Here is a 22547-nt window from a genome sequence, read left to right as displayed (position 1 = left end):
CTGTTTGAAATAAGAAACACCCTGTCACAATGTTTCTCACTTACTTCATCCAAAGCTTTAGTTATAAACATCTAGCCTTAATCTGTTCACATTGTGCCAATTAGCTGGCAGTTTCACAACTGCTTCACGGTGTAACTAAAGGCTTTGATCTTCAGTCCATCACTGTCCTGTCCAGGACCCTTGTGTCCACTCTTGTCCACTCTCCTCCCTGCTCTTGTTATCTGTGTCCACTGTGGGGTGGATGCTCATCGACTGTCGTCTCCCCCACGCAGCTCTGATGTACGCCAGCATCTTCGGCAACGTGTCGGCCATCATCCAGCGGCTGTACTCGGGCACGGCGCGCTACCACACCCAGATGCTGCGGGTCAAAGAGTTCATCCGCTTCCACCAGATCCCCAGCGGCCTGCGCCAGAGGCTGGAGGAGTACTTCCAGCACGCCTGGTCCTACACCAACGGCATCGACATGAATGCAGTAAGCGGCCGACAATACACACGCACGCACACACGCACGCACACATGCACACACACATGCACACACACACACATGCAAACACAAACACACACACACACACACACGCACACACACACACACGCACGCGCACACACACACACACACACACACACACAAACACACACACACTTTCTCAAAAAGCATGTGTAGGCCAGCCATTCCCAGACTCATCTTCTTGTGACTGTCTTTGAGTCTCTCTTTCCACTCTAATCTTGTCTCTCATTCTGGCTGTGAATTGAACTTTCTCTCTGTCAAATGTTCTATTTCTCCGACTCGCTCTTTCTTATCTTGCTTTTCTCACTTCCTCTTTCTGACTCCATCTCACACACATACGCACACACACACACCCACCCACCCACACACACACACACACACCCACCCACCCACACACACCCACACACACACACACACACACACACACACAAACACACACACACACACACACACACACACACATGCCTGTTGCTCTGTATCATTTTCGCCTCCTACAACGCTCTCCCCTCTCTCTGTCCCTCTCCCTCAGGTGTTGAAGGGCTTCCCGGAGTGCCTCCAAGCGGACATCTGCCTGCACCTGAACCGCTCGCTGCTGCAGAACTGCAAGGCCTTCAAGGGCGCCAGCAAGGGCTGCCTGCGCGCGCTGGCCATGCGCTTCAAGACCACGCACGCGCCGCCCGGCGACACGCTCGTCCACAACGGCGACGTGCTCAGCGCCCTCTACTTCATCTCGCGCGGCTCCATCGAGATCCTGCGGGAGGACATGGTGGTGGCCATCTTAGGTGGGGCAGTCTCGCTGCTTTCTGTTTAAAGAAATGACTGCAGGCGTCTGTTCTGCTTTCTGTGTTTGTTCTTGGCACCATTTCCTGCAAAGTCATTTGAATAAGTGACAGCTGCCTACCTCTGTAAGGGAACAGGCCACTCTTAGGCCTTTTCCACCAACAGAGGACCGGCTCCATTCTGGATCTTGCTCCAGATGTTGAACTGATCGGAACCTGAAAAGGCGGATCAGAGCTGGAGCAAAAAAAATAATAAAATATATACGTTAACAGGCTCGCTCATTTTATTCTACCATTCAGTTGTCTGTTGGTTGAAACCTGGTTGAAACGCCTCTGTAGAAGTTAGTTAGCTCTCTGACTTCCCCAACTGTTACAGTTTTTCTTTATTGCTTTGATGCAGCAGTAATAAAAAATGGAAACGCTAACATAGCATGCCCGTTCATTTTATTCTACAATTCAGTTGTCTGTTGGTTGAAATGTAGGAGTTAGTTAGCTCTCTGACTTCCCCTACTGTTAACATTTATAACAGATATTCAGTTATGATTTAGCCTAGTGTCTAGTAGCATGGCTAGAGATGATAGCAAGGCATGGGAGCATCTGTTTGTTGACAGATTCTCAGAACTCACCTCTTCACCCCCCCTCTCCCATTCCTACCTTCTCTTTTCTCTCTGTTTGTCTCCTTGCATCCCTTTCTCTATCATTCTTTTCTTCTATTCTTCTTCCTGCTCTACTCTTGTCTCCATCTCCCTCTATTGTATGTCCCTCTGTAGGTAAGAATGATATCTTTGGGGAGCCCATCAGTCTGTACGGGCGGCCGGGGAAGTCCAACGCTGACGTGCGCGCGCTGACCTACTGCGACCTGCACAAGATCCTGCGCGATGACCTACTGGAGGTGCTGGACATGTACCCCGACTTCTCCGACACCTTCTGGACCAACCTAGAGATCACCTTCAACCTCAGAGATGTGAGTCACACGCACACACACGCACACACACTCACACACTGATGCAATCGCATGTTCCCCACAAGTATTCCCTTTTCCGGATGTGGGTTTAACTGAAATATCTACTATCCTGGAATATCTGTGTGTGTTTACTAGATATTAAATAGGAGAATATGATGTTGTGGTTATGTACAGTGGTCAGTATACTGCTTACCCACAGAGAGAGAGGTTAGAGAGGCGGGTCTTGTGCTGTGAGATGTGTGTGTATGTGTTACTGAAGCTGGTGTGTATCAGGTAGACAGAATCATGCAGCCAACCCCCAGCGAGGAGTCGGACTGTGGCTACCACCGACCCAGACGCCGGAGAAACTCTCTGCACCGACGCAATCGCCCTGGTGAGTAGAATCATCTCCACCCTCAAGTCAGAGATGAGGAGGCCAGTTTCTATTTGATATGTTGTGTAAGACGGATAAAAGACACTAAGATGATTTACAAAGATGACAAGCAGATCAGTGGGGGTATGCCTGCTCCAGTAGTCTTTTTATTTTAGTTTATTTCTCATTCTCATTACCTTTCTCTTTCTGTCTATCTTTCTCTCTCTTTCTCTCTCTCTCTCTCTCTCTTTCTCTCTCTCTCTCTCTCTCTCTCTCTCTCTCTCTCTCTCTCTCTGTCGTTCTCCCGCAGATGGAATGGACAGGGACGACGCGTACCCGGACCAGTCGTGTGCGGCGGTAGGGAACCACCGGGGGGCGCTGTCGCGCTCCCACTGGGACGAGCTGTGCAGCAGCGGCGGCAGCGCGGCGTCGCTCTCCAGCGAGGAGGACGTGAAGGCGCTGGGCGCCGGCCGCGCCGAGCTCTACCCCACCCCCGCTGGCAACGCCGAGGCCCGCGACTACCAGCCCGCCGTCGTCAACCTGCTGCCCCCCAACAGCACCGCCCAGAGCATGGGTACGCACCCTTATATGGGTACGTGTGTGGCTGCGTGTGTGTTGAGCCAGTGTGTGTGTGTGTTTGTAAGTATGTGCGTGCTGAAAAGAAAGAGAGAGAGAGAGAGAGAGAGAGAGAGAGTAGGTATGGATGTGTGTGTTTGTATGCGTCAGAGAGAATATGTTGATTTGTTGATTTTGTGGAAGCATGAAAACATTTTGTGGTGGTGGTGTGATTGGGCTTCTTTGTTGCAAAACAGGAGCGGTTTTGTAATGTTGGCCCCTGATGTAAGGCAGTAACATTTCAAAACTAAACGTGATGTTGAAACCACAGCACTAGTGCATACTTCCTAAGAGCCCTTAAAGTTTCTAAGAAACAAAGCCCAGCGCAGATCTGAAGTTTCATGTGTATGACTACACCCTATGCAGATGAGAATTGTCAGGTTTGCAAGCGACTCTTTGATGAGCATTGCTTCCTGTTCATACACGCCTTCGCCTAACACACTCACACACAGCACGTATGAAGGCGCTCTGAGCTCAGTCACAGTTACATCAGTAAAAACAGCCATTTCCTGTTTCCATCCTCTAGTGTTGCAATGAATGATTGTGTGCTTGCTGCAACCAAGGTTTTTTTAATATCTCTCTCTCTCTCTCTCTGTCTTTTGCTCTCTCTCCATCTGCCTGTCTTTCTCTCTCTCTCTCTATTCTGTCCATCTCCTCGTGGCTATAGCGCCCCCTCTGAATGTGCCGGGGCTGTACAACTACTGGCCGGACCGGCGGCCCAGTCAGTTCTCGGAGAGCCAGCAGCGGCGCTCGTCCTCGGTGAGGGCGGCCTACGGCCCGCACGTCTGCCCTGAGGAGAGGCCCAGCGAGCTGCAGGCCCGACTAGAGCTGCTGCAGTCCCAGCTCAACAGGTCCGACACACACACACACACATGCACTCACACACACACACACACACACATGCACTCACACACAGAGAGACACATACACACACACTCACATGCGCACACACACACACACACACACACACACACACACACACACACACACACACATGCACACACACACAGAGAGACACATACACACACACTCACATGCACACACACACAACCACAACCACACCCACACCCACACCCACACCCACTCACACTCACACTCACACTCACACTCACACACACACACACACACACACACACACACACACACACACACACACACACACACACACACACACACATACACAGGCACACTGCACAGACAGGGGATTATCAATGAAGGCAACAGGACAACAGGAGGAGAGGCTCAGAGAATGGCTCAGTCTTACTTAGGAGATGAAGGGTTAAGTGTGATCAGAGGAAAGGTTGGAGGACAGATCAGGTTTAGTGGTGGTCAAGCGAAAAGAGGAGTGGTCAGTTCTGGTGTGAGATACGCAAATCTGCCCTCTTGAGGAGGAAAGTGGACAGGATGAGCACTGCAGTCATTAGGCTCATTCAGACTCAGCAGTTCTAAGAGCACAGCTCTATTACAGTAACTACTAACTAGGTTACCTCTAGAACTACACAGCTCCAAGGGCTTTTGTTCTATTTGTAGTCACACACAGGAGGAACTGTGCGATGAGTTCACACACCAGGAAGCATTACAAAAGAATCAGCATTTTCTTCTCTGTCTAGATGGCATTTGTTGCTCACATAGATCTGTTTCTGGAGGTCACCGAGGACAGAAAATAAAGTTGCTGCAGCAGCCAACAGCTATAGCCGGCAGGCAGTTTTCATACCAACAGTAACTTTGAGAAACAGAGATCTATATAAAAAATGGTTTGAGTTCTTTAAGCAAAATGTTAATTTGATTGAATAATGTTAGACATAAAACTAGCCTTGCATCTCAATGGTCGCATTACATTTTGAGGGACTAGTTTCTCAGCAGCGGCAGAATTTTACTTTGTTAGTAGTTACAGTTAGTAGTACTGCCCGAAAAATGAACAGAGTTGGGACACCTATCAGCCACTACCAACAACTGCAGGGAACAAAGTATAACTACTGCAATACGATGCAAGGTTAGTTTTATTTCTAACATTATTCTATCAACACAGACGTTTACATTGATAGTCTGGCGTTATCATTATTTGCCTCGGGTGTACTGTGGACTGTTGCTAGATTTCATTTTCTCATTGTTTGTCCACCTGCTTGTCTCTGTTCTGCTCTATGCGTGTCTCTATTGCTCTCCGTGCTCACGTCCACTTCCTGTGCCAGGCTGGAGACGCGGATGACGGCGGACATCAACGTGATCCTGCAGCTGCTCCAGAGGCAGATGGCGCCCGTGCCGCCGGCCTACAGCGTCGTGTCCGCGCCGCCCCCCTCCAGCCTCTACACCTCCAGCGGCGCACAGGTGCTGCACACCGTCAACCCCCCCATCCCCCCGCCCATCCAGATCAACGACCTGGTCAAGGTAAGGGCGCCAGAGCAGCTCACCTGATACCTTACATTACATTACATTACATTTGGCTGACGCTTTTTAACCAAAGCGACTTACAACATGGTAAAACATTCTAAGCTTTTTAAGAGTAACAACAATTGTCTAACAACAATTTTAGGAACATTTTAAATAGTATAGTAGTAATAGTAAGAGTGATAAAAGTAGAAAGTGACAGTAAGAATAAGTGCATGAAAGTGGATCAATGAGTGCATAGGTGGAGTGATAGACGTGAGCAATGTAGGATTGCTCACAGATAGTCATGTGGTTTGCTGCTAGCATTCTGATTTGATTTTGATCTCAAAAAGTTGCCCAAAACAATCCAAATTGTTCAGATTGCAATGATGTTGCCCAGTCTCAATGGGAGAGTGTCCAGGCGCAAACGCTCAACAACATTGCCCCATGTAGCATCACCTTCAGGACAACTTTGTGAGCGATGTTGCCAGGCAACGACATGACCAGTTGTTATTGTTTTGATGGGATAGGACAAGTGCCCCACTGATTGTTAAAGTGCTCCAGATGACAATGTGTTCAGCAGCAATGGCCAGATACATTCCTCAGATATGTGGGAATATGGGATCGGCACGCAGTAGACATGCCACCAGGCTCGAAACACAGTGCTGTAGTACAGTTCATGGCAGTGTCAGGAAGCAGTATTACTAAGTACTACTAAAGACACATTCTGCTCCTCCTAGTAGTAATGCCATCTCCACAAGCCTCCCGTCTCTGTGTCTCAACATCTGCCTTTCTCCAACAGAGCCCTGAGTCAGAAAACTTCCAGCACAGGTCATCAGACTCCCTGTCCAGTGGCATCCACCTGACCGTGGCCTCTGACGACACCATCTCCATGTCCCCGGAGACGGAGAAGCAGCCTGGTCTCCCTGTGTCCTCGGCCCAACCACTGGTCCAGCCCCAGCCCCAGCCCCAGGCCACAGCCCAGCCTCAGGGCAAGGCCCAGGGTGCGGAGGACCCCTCCCAGCCCCCCCAGCTCTCTGGACTGCTGTGCGGCAGCCTGCGCTTCCCCTCCCTCCCCGACAGCCTGGAGGCTCCCAGCAGCCCCGCCGAGATCCAGCGGCACGTGTCCGACCCTGTCCTGCCCGCCAGCTAGAAGCCCACCCCCCCCCCCCCCACACACACACACACACACGCACACACACACACACACACACACACACACACACACAAACACACTTCGCCTCTAAACCCCCCTCCGTCACACCAGCAGATCAATCTCATGCCCCTGCAGTCGTCCCCTTGAAGCTCAGCGCCACCTACAGGCTGCCCAGACACAGGGCACTTTGGTGCTTGTTTTTCTCAGTCCGCATTTCAATGTCCCTGCTTCACTCCAACAGAGACTGCGTCCATAGTCCATACTCCAACTACTGATGGGCAGAAGACACCAAAGCTAGTGGACTTGAGAGAGAGAGAGCAGGAGAGAAACAGACATAGACAAACACATACTTTTGTACTCTTAAATCCATATAAATATATATTTGAAACTTCAAAAGCTAGGCATGTTCTGCTGTCCCGTTGGAAGGTTCACACAGGGTAATGTTTCAAAATGATTCTCTGAGTATATTCCCCACTTTTTGAAGAATTCATTACTGATAATGTTCTAGCACCAAGTAGTAGCTTTCACTGAGAAACTAATTTGATTCAATGTCTTTTTCAAAATATGTTTGCTATCGTAAAAAATATTTCTTATGACGTATCCGTAAATGCTGTTCTATTACGGTTTGCAGTAGTAGAAAATTGTAATGGGTCAACCAAATGAAGTGAGACTGCCAGCTGCCACACTGCCAAAGGCCAGCACATCTGCATGTGCACATGAACACATAGAAGCATACTCTGATCAGGGACTTTGGACATTTCTTGAAGTTTCTCTTCTTGAAACCAATCTAATGGGTTTTTTTTATATATATACTATCTATTTATGGAAAATAGTGGATATCTCAAATCGAGCGGACCCTCACTTTGAATAGAGATTCTGAAGAATGTAGCACTTTTTCTCTAGTTTGTGCCAGTAGTGTTTTTGCTCAGGCTCTCTGGATGTTTTTGTCATTTAACGTGGAGCATGGCAGCTTTGGTGAAATGAAAGGTAACAGAAGTCCATGACCATGTTATTTCTACTGTAATATTTCACACAAGACCAGATAATTTAGCTGTCCTGTATGAAGTCTGTTGGGCAGAAGCCTGTTTTGGTCAACATGCGTTGCATATGTCTAGTGTATGTTTCAGTTTGTGCTGATAACTGATGATAATTGACTAAGTTGTGTCTTTATGGTTGTCACCATTAGACAAAGTAAATTGCTTACTGTCAATACTTCAGAGACCTAACGAGATAGTGGGACTTGTTTATCTCAAAGTAACCAGTTGTAACCAGAAGAAAAGCCATAATAGTTATATTTCAGGTGCTGCTTTTTGAGTCCTGAGACACAGTTCATTGACAGTCTCATCTCTACTAGACGAGTGTGCTAACCACTGTATCACACACAAACCTGATCAGGGCCAAGTGCATATACACGGTACACAAGGAGCACAGGTCAAGACCCTTTGGCGTTATTCAGTATTCATTGTGGTTAAAGGACAAGTCACCGTCTGGCGTGTCATTTTCTATTACACTCTTGCTCCACCGTACCCTGGTCATGTTGAGATTTAGAGGACCTGATTTTTGTAACAAACTGCCTGGAACTGTAGACATGGATCATGGTGGCGTGTTGTACCTGTGTATCATGCTTAGATAATGAATGGATGCCCCTGTGATGTGGCATTGACATAAATGCCCTTGTACATGACATTCATAATGTGTGTATTTGAATGTGTGTGTGTGTGTATATATATTTATATATATTTGTGTTACATAATCCACACTCATGGTGAGTTGGTTGTTTACTCACATGGATTGTTTCACGTTTTTGTTTTTGTTTTTTTAAGTGTATGCCCGATAAACAAATGTGTGAGATGACTCACGTGACAGATGCTGCACCCATAGTGGGCGGATACTTGTGCTGGAGCTGGCAAGACTTGACAGGAGTGGTGGACAGTGGCTGCCAATCACTTTGGAAGTGTTAGATGGACATCATGGACAGTCCAGGAGCTGGTGAATGTATCCAAGGTTCTAACTTTTACTTGTACGTAAAAGTTTCCTAAACCACACAATCATTACTGTTTCCTTTTTTAGATTGAAGATTTATTTATAACACAAAGTAGTGAATAGATGTAAATACAAATATATGAAAGCTTCTGGTGTCATTTCTGCTGTTTCGTTAGACATGTGATTGAAAGATGTGTCTCTGTATTTCAAACCTGTCAAGATAGCCCTAAAAATTTAATTTCACAGCAAATCATGTTCCAAGCTGGGACAGGTAACACATGAGCCAATATCATGATTATTGAGAGTGCAAACAAATATTGCATAGACACTCATTAAAATGTATACATATATAATCAAATTAAAGGGCTGTTCACACCAGGAAGGAAAACTATATTCATAACCATAACGATAAAAGTGTACACACTGACCAACGATAAGCAAAGTCTCTCCTTCTGTTAATGCATGTGATGGCTAAAATGTGATGGGTTCTGATTGGCTGTTAGCTTCCCATCGTTCTCTAAATCGCTCTGGAAGTGGTCCCCTATGGTATCGTTCTTCCTGTCGTCGTCGTTATAGTTTCTGTGTGAATGTTGTCATTCATATTAACAAGAAAGATATTTGTTTATAGTTATAGTATCATTCTCTGTGTGAACGGCCCTCATTAATTGCTGCCTCTATGCTCAAACTGAAGAATTCAGTTATTTACACGGTCAACTGTTGCGAACCAAGACAATTAAGGCTACTTTAAAACAAGAATTGTTTATTAAAATACAAAACTCAGTCACTGCTTGGGACTACACAAATCCTTCACTAGTCACACTGTTTGCAAAATAACAAAGATGTTAAGACAAGTGGCTACAACGGCATGAAAAGCACAGGATTTACAGATGACTGCAAAGTCAGAATTCTGTAGTCAGACTACACATCAACCCTTCCTAGCAACAAAACCAAACAAACTAGAAAACACACTAAACCAAATATGACATGACTGAGTAGATAAGATTTATATGAATATACACAATCTCCTGTTTTCAACATGCAAAGGACCAGACCTTAAAATGAAGAACACTAAGAAAGAGGCTATACAGTGATTATAACAGAGAAGGAGAAAGCATTATCCTTTTCCTGGGAAGAATACACTTCCGTGTAGGCCTACTGCCATTATCTGCAGTGTACCATTATAACGGTCCTGATGAAAGCCATGAAAGCCATTGAATATAATGATACCCTTTGACTGCTGAAGAATGCTTTTGCATATTTGAACATTAACATAGCACCCTCAGAAGTACTGCTTCAGTTCTTCACTTTCTTGTGGAAAAAAATGTTATCTACCACACAACCAGGCCTGTTATCATGATTACAGCATCTTCTGTATTGGTTTATCTTCAAAGAACTCCCACATACAAAATCTAACCATCTCAACAGGAATGTGAGATAGTCCTGACCGAGTACTGACCTGACCAGAGGACATTATGATCAAAAAATGAAACCGTCTGTGCATCTATTTGCAATTTGCAATTTGAAATTAATGTGTTACACTATCATTACACATGATATTCACAACATACAAAAGAATATGCCAGCTTTGTTTTGTTGCTTGCAAACTTACTTCAAGTTAAAAATATTTCAGTCACTTTCTGTTACACCTTCCAGTAGACCCAAATGGCCGTAAAATACTGCACAGAAACATTCTGAATGTCCAAAAGTCCGGAAGAATTATTTAGACTGTGTAATGGTGTATACACACATATCAGCATCCATTCACATTCACACACATACACACACACACACACACAACCAAGCTGTGTTCCACCCATCTCGTCAGTTCCTAAGCAGCAGGCTTCAGTCCAGTTAGAAACGTTCACTGCTCTAACCCACAGCCGTCTAAAATCCTCCTAAGCCCCATAAATCATATCACCCTCAGGGCTCAACGACATTCCGCTTCCTTCTTCAGTCCTCAGTCCTCCAACATCTCAAGGCCTTCAACCACAATACACACATTCACAACAACCCCCCCCCCCCCCCACACACACACACACACACACACAAATCTTCCTGATGTGTTTCCTCCCTTTCTGAGCGCTCACACGCGCAGGATCTCCAGGCAGTTGTTGTAGCAGATGGCGATCCAGTCGGGCTGGGTGGAGGCCCACTGCACGTTGTTGATCTCGCCCTCGGCCGTGTAGGCCAGGATGGGGTCCTCGATGGCGCGGGGCATCTGCTGGATGTCCCAGATGAGTGCCTGGTGATCGTCCGCTACAGTGAGGGTGAAAGAGAGCAGGGCGCGTGGTAAAGACAACTGCCCTCTGCTCTACAGCACAAAGCAGCCCACGGGGCACACATGAGCCTGCTGACAGGCTGGGTGCTGCTACGGAAGAGCTGAGCCAGAACGTAACGCCAAAAGTGTGTGTAAATGTGTGTGTGTGTGTGTGTGTGTGTGTGTGTGTGACACTGAGCATGGTGTCTTTACAAGGAGGGGTGTAATCAGAACTCCAACCTAACACACCCCCAGTCCTAACTGCAGCTGTTGCATAATGTCTGTGTGAGTGAATGTCGGTGTGAGTGTGAGTGTGTGTGCGTGTGCGTGTGTATAGTGTGATTTGTAGTGTGGAGCCAGGGCTGAGGGACACGCGTGTAGAGGCGCGCGTCCCCCTCCTGCCTGGGCCTGTGTGTGCGCGTGTGTTTGTACTAGTCTCTCACCTGCTGTGCAGATGTGGCAGGAGGAGTGCGGTGCCCAGGCGATGCCGTTGACGCACGCACGGTGGTTGTTGAGCCGGGCGACCGGCGTGCAGGGCACACGCACGTCCAGAATCACCACCTAGCAGGAGAGGTACATGAGCATGAGTTAGACAATCTGCAGCTAACTTGTTTAACAGTTTTGAAGTTGTTTTGGATAAAATGGGTTTTATAAAACAAAATAAACAATCTAACATAATATAATGTTAAGAAGACAAAGGGTTAGAATTATTATTATTATTATTATTATTATTATTATTATTATTATTATTATGTTATTGTTGAGTGTGTACTTCGAGAGCAAAGATTAACCGGAGTCAAATTCCTGGTTTGTTCACGCAAATTTGGCCAATAAAGTTGATTCTGATTCTGACCTACAGTGCAGTTTTCTCTGAATAGCAACTCCAAATGGACAACTGTTTAAAATGTATTTAATTAGAACCAAAAACACAGAAATAGAGTTAAATGACCAGACAGATGCTGGAGAGGGCAGGCGAGTGCAGGCAGGATTTGTGCAAGCGCATGTGGGTGAGCAGATGGACAGACCTCCATGCCGTCCATGGCCATGGTGGCCAGGTAGTTGGGGTCCTGCTTGTTCCAGCAGAGGCGCAGCAGCGGGTGGTGCTGGGGGTCCTCGTAGATGATGGTGCTGTGCTCCAGGTGCCGCAGGTCGAACATGCGCACCGAGCCGTCCGCGCCGACCGAAGCAAACATGTCCCTGCCTCCACCCGCACGACTGAACGCTATGTCATACACCTGCAGAGGGCAGACGGAAGGAGAGCAGGTGTAAATAAAGTACACACGTGTTTATGTGCAATTGTTCAAGCATGGGGCTGTTTAAACATAGAAATGTGTATCTGTACTGTAAGTTGCTGTTTGAAGTTAAGTAAAATTATTATGGAAGCACAGAATGGAGCATTATATTCCTCTCTTTTGAAGTCCATACAGAGTTAATAAATAATTTATGTGGACTCATAACATCAGCAGCAGCATGACCAGAACAATTCAGCAGCATGTTGGTACCAGAGGTCACATTTTCATACATTTCTATTCACCCGTGTCTGCATTGGCTGTGCATTGCATTTTCTACATATTTAAACTGACCAACTAGGTCTGTGTCAACTAGCTTTGATAAGTCTGCTCACCTCTTTATCGTGGGCGATAAGCTGGGTCTTCACATGGCCAGACACCAGGTTCACCCGGCCCAACACCTGACCCGTCTCCAGTCCCCAGATGGTGCAGGTGGTGTCGATGCTGGAGGTGCCTTGGGGAGGAAACAGGTACAGTTTCAACCAGCTCTTTACAAGGACACACACACACACACACACACACACACACACACACTTTATCTCAGAAATCGAGAGATCAGAAATCAGGAGACATGCAAAATACAGACAACACAAAAGGACAGGGACTCCAGGCAGAAGAGCTGCCGTCTTCTCTCACCCAGTAAATTAGGGTCCACCTCGTTCCAGTCAAAGGACGTAAGTGGCGCACAGAAGTCGGAGTTCTTGTTGTTGTTCAACAGGCACTCAAGACGCGTCTCTGTGTCACTGACCTGCACAAAATATGAAGATACGGCTCGTGTAAACAGCCTCTACAGTGTGATAATAAAGCAGCATACATGAGGTATGAATCGCTCACCCTCCAGATGCGCAAGTAGTCCCCACTGGTGGCCAGGAGGTCGGGGTACATGCCCTTGGTGTCTGGAATCCACATGAGCTTGGTGGTGGGGTAAGGGTGATCGAATGTATTCCTGCAAACAAACTCTGAACTCTCCTCTTCCAGACCCACAATCTGCACCTGTGATCACCAACACAGGTGCATACAAATGGTCACACATACACAGCAAAGCGTTTCAAGCTTATTCAAGCTATTTAGTAATGCACATATTAATACATTTATGCATTGTGAAGCTCAGCTCGGGTATGCTATTGCATCAGTGTGGGAATACAATAGGACATACGATCTTCTCAAATTTGTATACGTTATCAAGTCAAGAAATACCTAAATAACTAGGACAATTTTCAGCTGGACAATTCTACGTGACAACGCAATAAAATGGTGACCTAATCGAAAAGTTCGAAGCATAATGTCATTGTAAAAAAATACCTTGTTGTTGTATTCTTCCACAAAGCTCCCAAGTGCCAGACGGAACCGCTTGTCGGGCCGCACGCTCCAATTCATAGCGTACACTGTCCATGGCGCCTCGTATTTATAAATTTCTTTTCGCTTACCGTGTAGCGACATCTCTCGAGCCATGTAAAGTTATGTTACACCAGCTGATTATCTGAAAGTACAAGCTGGTCACGATATATTCGTAGCTTTTTTAATAAAAATGTCCAGAACAATATTGCGTTCCATCCACGAGAGAAAGTAATGGTTAGCTATGTCATGTCATATCTCCTGCGAACTGCTGCTAGGTTAGCTACGCAGCGTGCTAGCGTCAAACAAAGAAACAAATGAATTTCGTTAGCATAAATCTGCAGTGCTCGGGCAACGACTATTAAGAAATGATGGCAGGATGGAGAAGAACAGGGCCCTTGTTATTCTTCCGCTAGACTTGAATATCTGATTAAATCTGATCGGCCTTGTCCCACCGACATCCACTGTTTTTCACCCCGACTTTCTTCTTGGATTCCTGCCTCCTCCCATTAAAAGTACGTGAAAAGTGCGAAAATACATGTGTGTGGTGTGCTGAAGGATGTGGTCAAATGCAAGTTCCGTTAAGTAAAAACAACGTTTTTATAGATTTGTTTTTTAGGCTAGTGCAGGACAGACCTCCGCAGTAGTCGTGTTATTTTAAATAATTTAATACAATTAATCACAATAATGATATGCATCTTAAATTGTTCGCAACTGACACGTCGGGTAAATCATCCATAAATCAACCGATATTTCCATCAGACAGTGTTTCTAATCAAGGATCTGATGTTTCCACCGCGCCTTCCTGCTCATGCATTTTGTTGAAGAACAAATATCATTTTTCTGACATTTCTTCGCCCAACCTGCACAGATTTGGCAACCGTGGTCACTTTAAACAGGGCTTGTTGTAGCTGAGTTCACACACCCTGTCATTGCCCATGGGGCGCTAGCACGTAGCTAAATATAAGCTGGGACCTGAACAAGTGTGAAGTACTTGAGGAAGCTCCTGGTCGTGCTTCCTCGAAGATCCTAAGAAACAGCTAAACAAGGTAATAATATGTGGCACACATGGTATAAATATACATTTATAAAAACAGACTTGTTTCGTGGCAAAGAATATAAATACGTCCCCTGACATGCTGTCCTGTTATACTTGTAAGCTACTTATCGTATGCTAACCAAGGGCTTCAATACAGTATGTGGGGGATGGGTTTAAATGCTAACCTGGTTACTATCAACAATAAGTAGTGAGCTAATTTATTCATGCCGACAGTAGATGGCTATTTGTCATTTCCGAGACCGAAGTAAGTTAGCTGACCGTGATCGTAGTTGAATTTGTGGACAATGTGTCCAGAAATAAGGTTAAGCGATGGCTTTGACGGTGTTCATGTTGTTCGAGCTAGGCGTTGGAGTTAGCCGGGTAGCTGAATGAGTTTAGCTAGCTATGGGACCGTGTGTCATGCCTGTCACAGATCTTGGCTACGGACAAGTAAAGCAGATTCGTAGTTGGCTAGCTACATGACCGCTGTTGATTGACGTTCGTGTGTGCTTCTTGACAACTTCGCTTGTTGTAGTGTACCAGGACGATTGAACGTGGTTAGAATGCCTATTAGCTTGCCATCTAATCAACTTGTTAGCCTACGTAGGTAATCAGTTACATTTGGACGGTGCGATTGCCCCAACACCCTTCCAGTGGGACAGTTGCCATTTAAATGGAAATTCCTCTGTTAGAGAAAGAGCGAACGTGTTTAGTGTTCATGCTGGATAACATTGATTGCTAACGTTTTAACTGTCATTATGAGCTTCTAACCTATTTCATGCTATGCTAAAAATATAACATCAAGTTTAGAGATATGTTGTCAAATTACAATGTGAACATTATTCTGAGTAGCGTTATTATCGTGACCTCCGAAAATACATATTCCAAGAGGAAAATGTACAAATGCGCCACTGAAGACTCTTCCCAATGCTGCAGGAAGTCGTTTAGGCAGGTGTCCCTTCGTAAGCAGTTGCTTAGCTTTTGGGACTAAGCAGTTTTGAGCATAATCTTCTCTCCATCGTCTCGGAGTTGTCCGTAAGCCCTGTGTCGTTCACAGCTTAAGAAATGCATTGTATAGTAGTAGATTAAGAAAACATCTCATTGGAACGCACAACTGAGTGACATACATTTTGACAGCATATTGACTTTTTGTTTTAATATTCCTATGTTTCAAGTAACTATAGAGGTCACAAACTAGTACTGTGTTGTGAGACTTATAGGGGATGTATCAGTAGTGTGTGGCAATGTCCTTAGCAGCTGAATTAAGACCTATGGGTCTTTCTGAAGTCTGAAGTTATCTGTAAGTACGTAGTCCTCTGCAGTCTGACTGTTTGGCTCTTGCTCCCCTCAGACCCAGCACCATGAAGAGTGTGCTGCTGCTCGTGGTGCCTGTGCTCCTGCTGCTGGCCCTCCCGGCTACAAGGGGCCGCTACAACGACGACTTTGATGACGGCGAGGACCTGGCCGAGTTTGATGACAACGACTTCGCCGAGTTTGAGGACGTGAGCGAGGACCAGGGCACAGAGGCGGAGACAGCCCCTCCCCCGCCCCGGGCAGCACCTTCAGCGCCTGTCGATGAAGAGGACGATGACGAGGCCACCGTGGAAACCGAGGACGGTCAGGATGAGTTCTATGATGGGGACACGCAGGTGAGCTAGTGTGTGTGCTGGGATGGGATGGGGGGGTCTGAAGGGAGGGAGGGAGTAAAGCAGTGAATGAGGGATCATTTGAGAGACTAGCATGGGGGACTGTAGCTCGGACTTAAGAGGATTTGGTTGTGAAGCGGAATATATGCAAGGCCTCTTTCAGTGTGGTCACTTCAGAGAACCACTGCTCTCAATGCTTGAAGACTAAACATGACCTAGTGGCATCGGGGGATATTATTAGTGTCTTATAGTTTGGTAAGTCAAATGGCAAAGCTGTACAGAGTTCACTTGGGTCAAGTATCATGGCAACACACCTGTACATTGTCCATTATGCTTCACTTCTGCAGGATCAGGAGTACAGCAAGTACGACACTGAAGAGTTTGAGGGTTACGACAACAAGCCAAACACCCCTTTCAAGGACAACACCCTCATCTTGCGAGAGGTAAAGGCACTGTCCATCCCCACCACTTCTTGCACCTCCGTTACACACCTGAAGCTTGTGGACACCTGTCCTGACCTTGACCTTGAGGTTGACTCGCCTGAGGGCCCGTAGACAGTACACGATCATGACGGTCGTTTGTTTCTTGTCTCTTGTGGCGGTGGTCAGGTCCCAGCCCACCTGCAGAACAGCTGGGAGAGCTACTACATGGAGATCCTGATGGTGACCGGCCTGCTGGCCTACATCATGAACTACATCATCGGCAAGAACAAGAACAGCCGCCTGGCGCACGCCTGGTTCAACACGCACCGGGAGCTCCTAGAGAGCAACTTCGCCCTCGTCGGTGGGTAACAGCCTCTCTCCACTCTTCTCGTGTCAGGCCGAGCTGGCACTTCAGTTATATTCATCTATTTTATTTCCACAATGGATTTTAAGAGTTCTTTAAATTGGCACAGATCACAGGGTAGGAACAGTATCATCACATTGTTACATTGTAATGAAGATGAGCTTGTTTTGCTATAAGAGTGGACCCGAGACTAGGTTGAGCTCTACTTTATGTAACAGCATGTCCTATATATATCATAGCAGCAGTCGCACAGCACTGTGTGACGTCAGTGGGGCATCTAGTCATGACGTTCAAATTGAAAACAGAGTAATCAAATTGGTTTGGTCACTAACGCCGGCACGGCATGAAGTTAGCACATGGTGTGAGCTCCGTGGAGTGTCTGTGCTGATGGTGTGGTGTGTACCTGCAGGTGATGACGGCACCAGTAAGGAGGCCACCAGCACAGGGAAGCTCAACCAGGAGAACGAGCACATCTACAACCTCTGGTGCTCTGGCCGCGTGTGCTGCGAAGGCATGCTCATCCAGCTCAAGGTGTGTGACTGTGTGCGTGTGTGTGCATGTTCGTGTTCGTGTGTGTGTGTGTGTAAATGGTGTGGAGGGGAACTGTTAATGTCTCAACAAATGTGCCCCAGACTTGTTCCACTGGTTTTTTATCTCTGGAGAGGATCAGTGTTTGTCATTGTTTTGCCTTGACAAGGGTTTAGCTAGGTTGATAAGTTACCAATGAGTGCTTGTGATTTACTCCGTCATGGCTGAATGTGTTTTCTGCTCTCCACCAGTTCCTGAAGAGGCAGGATCTGCTGAACGTTTTGGCCAGAATGATGAGACCAGCTTGTGACCAAGTGGCAAGTGCAGTTATTTTCATACAGACTAAAATAAACACTGGAACAAAAAACAAACCAAGGAGAGAAAATGTCTAAATGTTTATGTAGAAGAAATATTTCTGTAAGCCTTTTTCTCACCGATCCCTCCCCGTCTCTCTCTCCAGCAAATCAAAGTTACACTGAATGATGAGGATATGGATACGTTTGTCTATGCCCTGGGCACCAAGAAGGCCATGGCTCGCATGCAGAAGGAGATGCAGGACCTGGTAAGGGCCAGAAAAGGGATCTGTGTGTGTGTCCGTGAGTGAAAGAGATGGCCAGAGAGAGACTCTCCATTCAGTTCTGTTGGGATTCAGGAATTGGTGTCATGTATAAATGTATTTTTATGCCTGAGAGAGGTGATGGACTTCATATTATAACTGGGCTTTGTAAATGTGTAGAACTCCCCGTCCCTGTTGTAATGTCCCGGGACGTCAGTGAATGTGTCTGCCAGTGTATGATGTGTTCATGATGTGGTCATTTCTTCCCTCAGAGCGAGTTCTGCAGCGACAAGCCCAAGTCGGGGGCGAAGTATGGCCTCCCTGAATCTCTGTCCATCCTCTCGGAGATGGGCGAGGTCACGGACGGCCTGATGGACAGCAAGGTGAGCGGCTGAGTGTGAATTGGCAAAGTGGGGGTGCATGCATAGCGTATGGGTGGTAGTGTTGTAGCCATCGCATTACATTGCAGAGTGACTTGGTGTTTGTTTGATTGGTCCACTGTTGAGCGATGTCTAGCTTTTATAGAAGTGCATCGTGAGGTGTGAGGTGTGAGGTGTGAGGTGTGAGGTGTGAGGTGTGAGGTGTGAGGTGTGAGGTGTGAGGTGTGAGGTGTGAGGTGTGAAGTGTGAGTGTGAGTTCATTTATGACCCTTCTTTCCTGTGTCCTTGCCTTTCTTCCAGATGGTACATTACATCACCAACCATGCCGACAAGATCGAGTCCATCCATTTCTCGGACCAATTTTCTGGTCCAAAAGTTATGCAAGAGTATGTGACCTAACTTGCTCTCCGATGCTAAGAAGTGTTGCCAGGTGAATGTTGTAAGACTGTTGTTTGATGGCTGTCCAAATGTTGTGTTTCAGGGAGGGCCAGCCCTTAAAGCTGCCTGAGACTAAGAAGACGCTGCTGTTTACATTTAATGGTGAGAATCACACCCCACACACATGTAAACAAACAAACCATGAACAAGAACACTTTTGTCATAAGCTGATGTCTTGAATTGCAAGCTGAAGTTTGTGTGTGTGTACACGTGTACAGTGCCTGGGATGGGTAACACATCTCCCAAAGACATGGACTCACTGCTGCCTCTGACAAACATGGTGATCTACAGCATCGATAAGATTAAGAAACTCCGTCTGAACAGAGAGGCAAGTAGCCAATACGCCCTATGACCTATGTGCTGCTGACTGGTAAAATGTTTGCTTTCTTCTCGTTAAACGAGTCTCCATCATCTCTTTAGTTCTGTAAACTGTTCTGTAATGTATTTAATTTCTGCACGTTCCTATTGCTAACCTGCATGTTCCTAACCTGCGGCCTATTACACAAAACTAGGATAAGGGATTAACCCGGGATATCTTGGTTATCCTGGCTCAATTTATCCGTGATCCAGTTGCACAAAAGCGGGATAGGGGGCAGCAGGATATGGTATAAGTTACCATGGCGATTTATTCTGTGGAGCTAGCCTGCTCCTGACCAGGCTCACAGCCAAGATAAGTTGATTCTAATGGTAATTACATAATCTGATTGGTTCAGCTAGCTGTCATTCAAATGAGACCTCCATGTGATTTTTTTTAAAGAGCTGTAGATTCCATTTATATATTATTTGCAACATGCATTTACTCGCAAAACACAGCAGAATGTCTGCCTAATACCATATGGATGTCATTTAAATTATGGTGGCCTTATAATTAATAACATAGTCTACTCGTTGTTTGCTTCTTTTTTGACAGATGTTTGATGAATAGGCTGCTGTAGTAGTTGATTGGAAGTGGAGGGGACATTTTTCGAAGGTGTTTTGAACTAATTCGGCTTTTAAGACAAATGAAGATACTTTGTGCATCTTTGCGGTGGCAAAGCGCTTCCTAATGACGTTGCGTGCCGAGACAAGGAAGCTCTCACACACGTGGGTGCATACGTAAATTTGCATTCAGTTGATGTGCCACACCTACTCCCGCTATGTAACAGAAATAATCATGATCCCTCATCCAAAAAAGTAAAACTTTATCTCGTTGTTAGTCTATATCAAAAGCGGTTATTCACTTTGTGTGCAAGACGCTATTTTTCGCATCTTTTCTATTCCAAGCGTGAGTTATTTGGGGGAGAAACGAGAACGCGCACACATACCGGATAACTTACACCTGGCTTGATGAATCCGTGTCTGCTTATCCTGGATTGGTCTTTGTGCAACCAATTAAGCCGGTATGCTCTTGTTTTGGATTCAGTGATCGCAGCTCAGTAACTTATCCCGGATATCTTAATTCTGCTTTTGTGCAACGGGCCCCTGGTAATCACATTCCCAGAGTCTCTTGGTCCTAGAAAAAAATATTTCAACCAAGCATGGTTGAAAACAGAATCTGAAGGTTGAGAACAGAACTTTATTGGCCAAGTTTGTTCTGACCTTCAAGGTATTTGAGATAGACTATTGGACAGCACAACACCAGAGACACAAGAGGGGTGTAGGGATACCGTGTAATGTGTTACCTTGGTCAGAAGCCCCCTCTAGACACTAGAAGCCTTACCTGTTTGAATTGTGCGGTTGCCCTCTTTCACCGTGGACTTGCTCCTTGTGCAGGGGAAGCAGAAAGCCGACAGGAACCGTGCTCGCGTGGAGGAGAACTTCCTGAAGCAGACCCACGCCCAGAGGCAGGAGGCCGCTCAGACGCGCCGCGAGGAGAAGAAGCGCGCCGAGAAGGAGAGGATCATGAACGAGGAGGATCCCGAGAGACAGCGCCGCATGGAGGTGTGTGTGTGTGTGTGTGTGTGTGTGTGTGTGTGTGTGTGTGTGTGTGTGTGTGTGTGTGTGTGTGTGTGTGTGTGTGTGTGTGTGTGTGTGTGTGTGTGTGTGTGTGTGTGTGTGTGTGTGTGTGTGTGTGTGTGTGTGTGTGTGTGTGTGCATTTATGGTTAAAAGTCAGACACCTACAGTCTCTGCTGTCTTGTTGTTGTTGTTTTCAAAAAGCAGAATTAGCATCTAAGAAGACTTTTGAAAGAGTAGAATTTGCAGAATTCCAGCAGTGAAAGTAGAGGACAAGCCATTATTTTGAATCTCTCTCTCTCTCTCTCTCTCTCTCTCTCTCTCTCTCTCTCTCTCTCTCTCTCTCTCTCTCTCTCTCTCTCAGGAGGCTGCTCAGCGCCGTGAGCAAAAGAAGATGGAGAAGAAGCAGATGAAGATGAAGCAGATCAAAGTGAAAGCCATGTGAAGGGGCACACTAGCCCATTACACACACACACATACACACACACACATGACTGCTTCCATCCTTACACTTGTGAGGTGTGTGTGCAGACACACATTTATATTCTGAAGTCTCCAACACACTCCTCTTTCTGGTTGAATGTGCGCCTCTTCTACCTGCTGCAAAAGATCTTCCATATCATAGAGCTGTCACCTTGCCAGCATGTGTCTGTCTCGTCCTGCTCTGACTTGGTCTCCTTCTCTTCTGTGGTCTGGGGTCGCTGGTTAGAGGCTCCTTGCAGCCGACCAGGGAGTGTTTTTAATTGAAAGGTTGCACTTGTGATAAAATAGCTCGCCTTCTCAGCTGAACTACATGTACGGCCATGACTGAAATCTCATTCATGTTGGAGCATTTTTTTTTTTTTTTTTTAACCAAGTTGTCATGCTGGAATGATGTGTGTTGTCATGTTAATTTAACGCTAATGCAAGATGCACTGCATTTTTTATTAGGACTCTGACTTGAATGGTTCTTTAGTAAAAGCTTGGTAAGTAATGCCATTGCTTTTGAGGGAAGAGCCATGCAGTCACGAGACCCTGTCATGTTTGTGTTTGTGTTTGGCTTACACAAACCACAGATCAAATTAAAAAGTTGTACACTGAAATTGTGTAGATTTTCTTTTCACTTTAGTCAAACCTAAACCTGTGGTTGTCATTGTATGCTGCAGGCTTAAACTCCAAGCAATTTGATGGTACTTCATGAATATATATTTTAGGTTCCTTAAATTCCATGTGATGTTATATCAGCATAATGTCTATTTTTAAAGTGGTTACTCTGATAGTTGTCATCAGATAGCATGAATATAAACTCAGTGAATAGGTATGTATTGGGAAGGACTTTGTCAGCAGGCCAAGACCCTAAAAAAAGTTTTGATGGCATTTTTTGTTAAAAGTTGACAACTATGCCAGAAGTTATCAGCATGGATTAAGGTTACAGAATTACCTGGTTGCCAACATGGAATTTGGCTTTTAAGTTCAAAATGTCAATCAATGTCAACTTTCAAGTTTTGTCTATTTTGTGATGTACTTTTATAAAATATAAGGTTTCAAAAATAGATATTGGATTAGTACAAAGCGTTATTTGCTTCTTCGTATCACATTCATAAACAAATAATGAAATAAGTCATTTTTTGATTTTTGGTTTTTGGATTCTCAATTGAATATC

General features: G+C 45.8%; 3 protein-coding genes across 4 annotated transcripts in view; 2 read left to right on the top strand and 1 right to left on the bottom strand.

Moving 5' to 3' along the window:
* Window positions 1-6739, top strand: part of kcnh6a (potassium voltage-gated channel, subfamily H (eag-related), member 6a) — a 34273-nt gene extending 27534 nt beyond the window's left edge. Inside the window, exons 9-16 of the mRNA XM_062533094.1 lie at window positions 273-472; window positions 1035-1287; window positions 2055-2248; window positions 2522-2621; window positions 2911-3192; window positions 3883-4066; window positions 5405-5600; window positions 6382-6739. Of these exons, the coding sequence (XP_062389078.1) occupies window positions 273-472; window positions 1035-1287; window positions 2055-2248; window positions 2522-2621; window positions 2911-3192; window positions 3883-4066; window positions 5405-5600; window positions 6382-6732 (1760 nt within the window). The 3' untranslated portion in view covers window positions 6733-6739. The remainder of the gene's footprint in view (window positions 1-272; window positions 473-1034; window positions 1288-2054; window positions 2249-2521; window positions 2622-2910; window positions 3193-3882; window positions 4067-5404; window positions 5601-6381) is intronic.
* A 2722-nt stretch (window positions 6740-9461) lies between these two features.
* On the bottom strand, window positions 9462-14100 carry dcaf7 (ddb1 and cul4 associated factor 7). Of its 2 annotated transcripts, XM_062533093.1 has the most exons (7): window positions 13567-14100; window positions 13099-13257; window positions 12901-13012; window positions 12600-12718; window positions 12001-12210; window positions 11419-11536; window positions 9462-10974 (listed from the first exon to the last, which is right to left on the bottom strand). In XM_062533093.1, the coding sequence occupies exons 1-7, from the start codon at window positions 13714-13716 to the stop codon at window positions 10802-10804; spliced, it is 1041 nt and encodes a 346-aa protein (XP_062389077.1). In that variant the 5' UTR covers window positions 13717-14100; the 3' UTR covers window positions 9462-10801. The 2 variants fall into 2 exon arrangements, with proteins under 2 accessions (XP_062389077.1, XP_062389076.1); XM_062533092.1 differs by lacking the exon at window positions 9462-10974 and having other exon boundaries at window positions 11116-11536.
* Window positions 14101-14511: 411 nt separating this feature from the next.
* On the top strand, window positions 14512-21987 carry ccdc47 (coiled-coil domain containing 47). The gene is made up of 13 exons (XM_062533091.1): window positions 14512-14648; window positions 15990-16287; window positions 16632-16727; window positions 16893-17067; window positions 17480-17601; window positions 17850-17915; window positions 18059-18160; window positions 18427-18537; window positions 18835-18920; window positions 19016-19074; window positions 19191-19300; window positions 20725-20892; window positions 21270-21987. Exons 2-13 carry the CDS (start codon window positions 16000-16002, stop codon window positions 21348-21350), a joined length of 1464 nt encoding a protein of 487 aa, XP_062389075.1. The 5' UTR covers window positions 14512-14648; window positions 15990-15999; the 3' UTR covers window positions 21351-21987.
* Window positions 21988-22547: the final 560 nt, after the last annotated feature.

Source organism: Sardina pilchardus, chromosome 3 (genome assembly GCF_963854185.1).
Source record: "Sardina pilchardus chromosome 3, fSarPil1.1, whole genome shotgun sequence".
Classification (NCBI taxonomy): domain Eukaryota; kingdom Metazoa; phylum Chordata; class Actinopteri; order Clupeiformes; family Clupeidae; genus Sardina; species Sardina pilchardus.
The sequence above is the reverse complement of the archived record's forward strand: the minus strand, read 5'-3'. Positions and strand labels throughout refer to the sequence as shown.

Excerpts from the sequence above, each read along its gene's own strand:
- dcaf7 (XM_062533092.1), bottom strand. The coding sequence starts at position 13,716 with ATGGCTCGAGAGATGTCGCTACACGGTAAGCGAAAAGAAATTTATAAA. Across the intron at positions 13,258-13,566 it reads TGGAAGAATACAACAACAAG|GTGCAGATTGTGGGTCTGGA; the intron begins GTATTTTTTTAC and ends TGGTGATCACAG. Across the intron at positions 12,719-12,900 it reads GGTGGACCCTAATTTACTGG|GCACCTCCAGCATCGACACC; the intron begins GTGAGAGAAGAC and ends TTCCTCCCCAAG.
- ccdc47 (XM_062533091.1), top strand. The coding sequence starts at position 16,000 with ATGAAGAGTGTGCTGCTGCTCGTGGTGCCTGTGCTCCTGCTGCTGGCC. Across the intron at positions 18,161-18,426 it reads AGAAGGAGATGCAGGACCTG|AGCGAGTTCTGCAGCGACAA; the intron begins GTAAGGGCCAGA and ends TTCTTCCCTCAG. Across the intron at positions 20,893-21,269 it reads AGAGACAGCGCCGCATGGAG|GAGGCTGCTCAGCGCCGTGA; the intron begins GTGTGTGTGTGT and ends TCTCTCTCTCAG.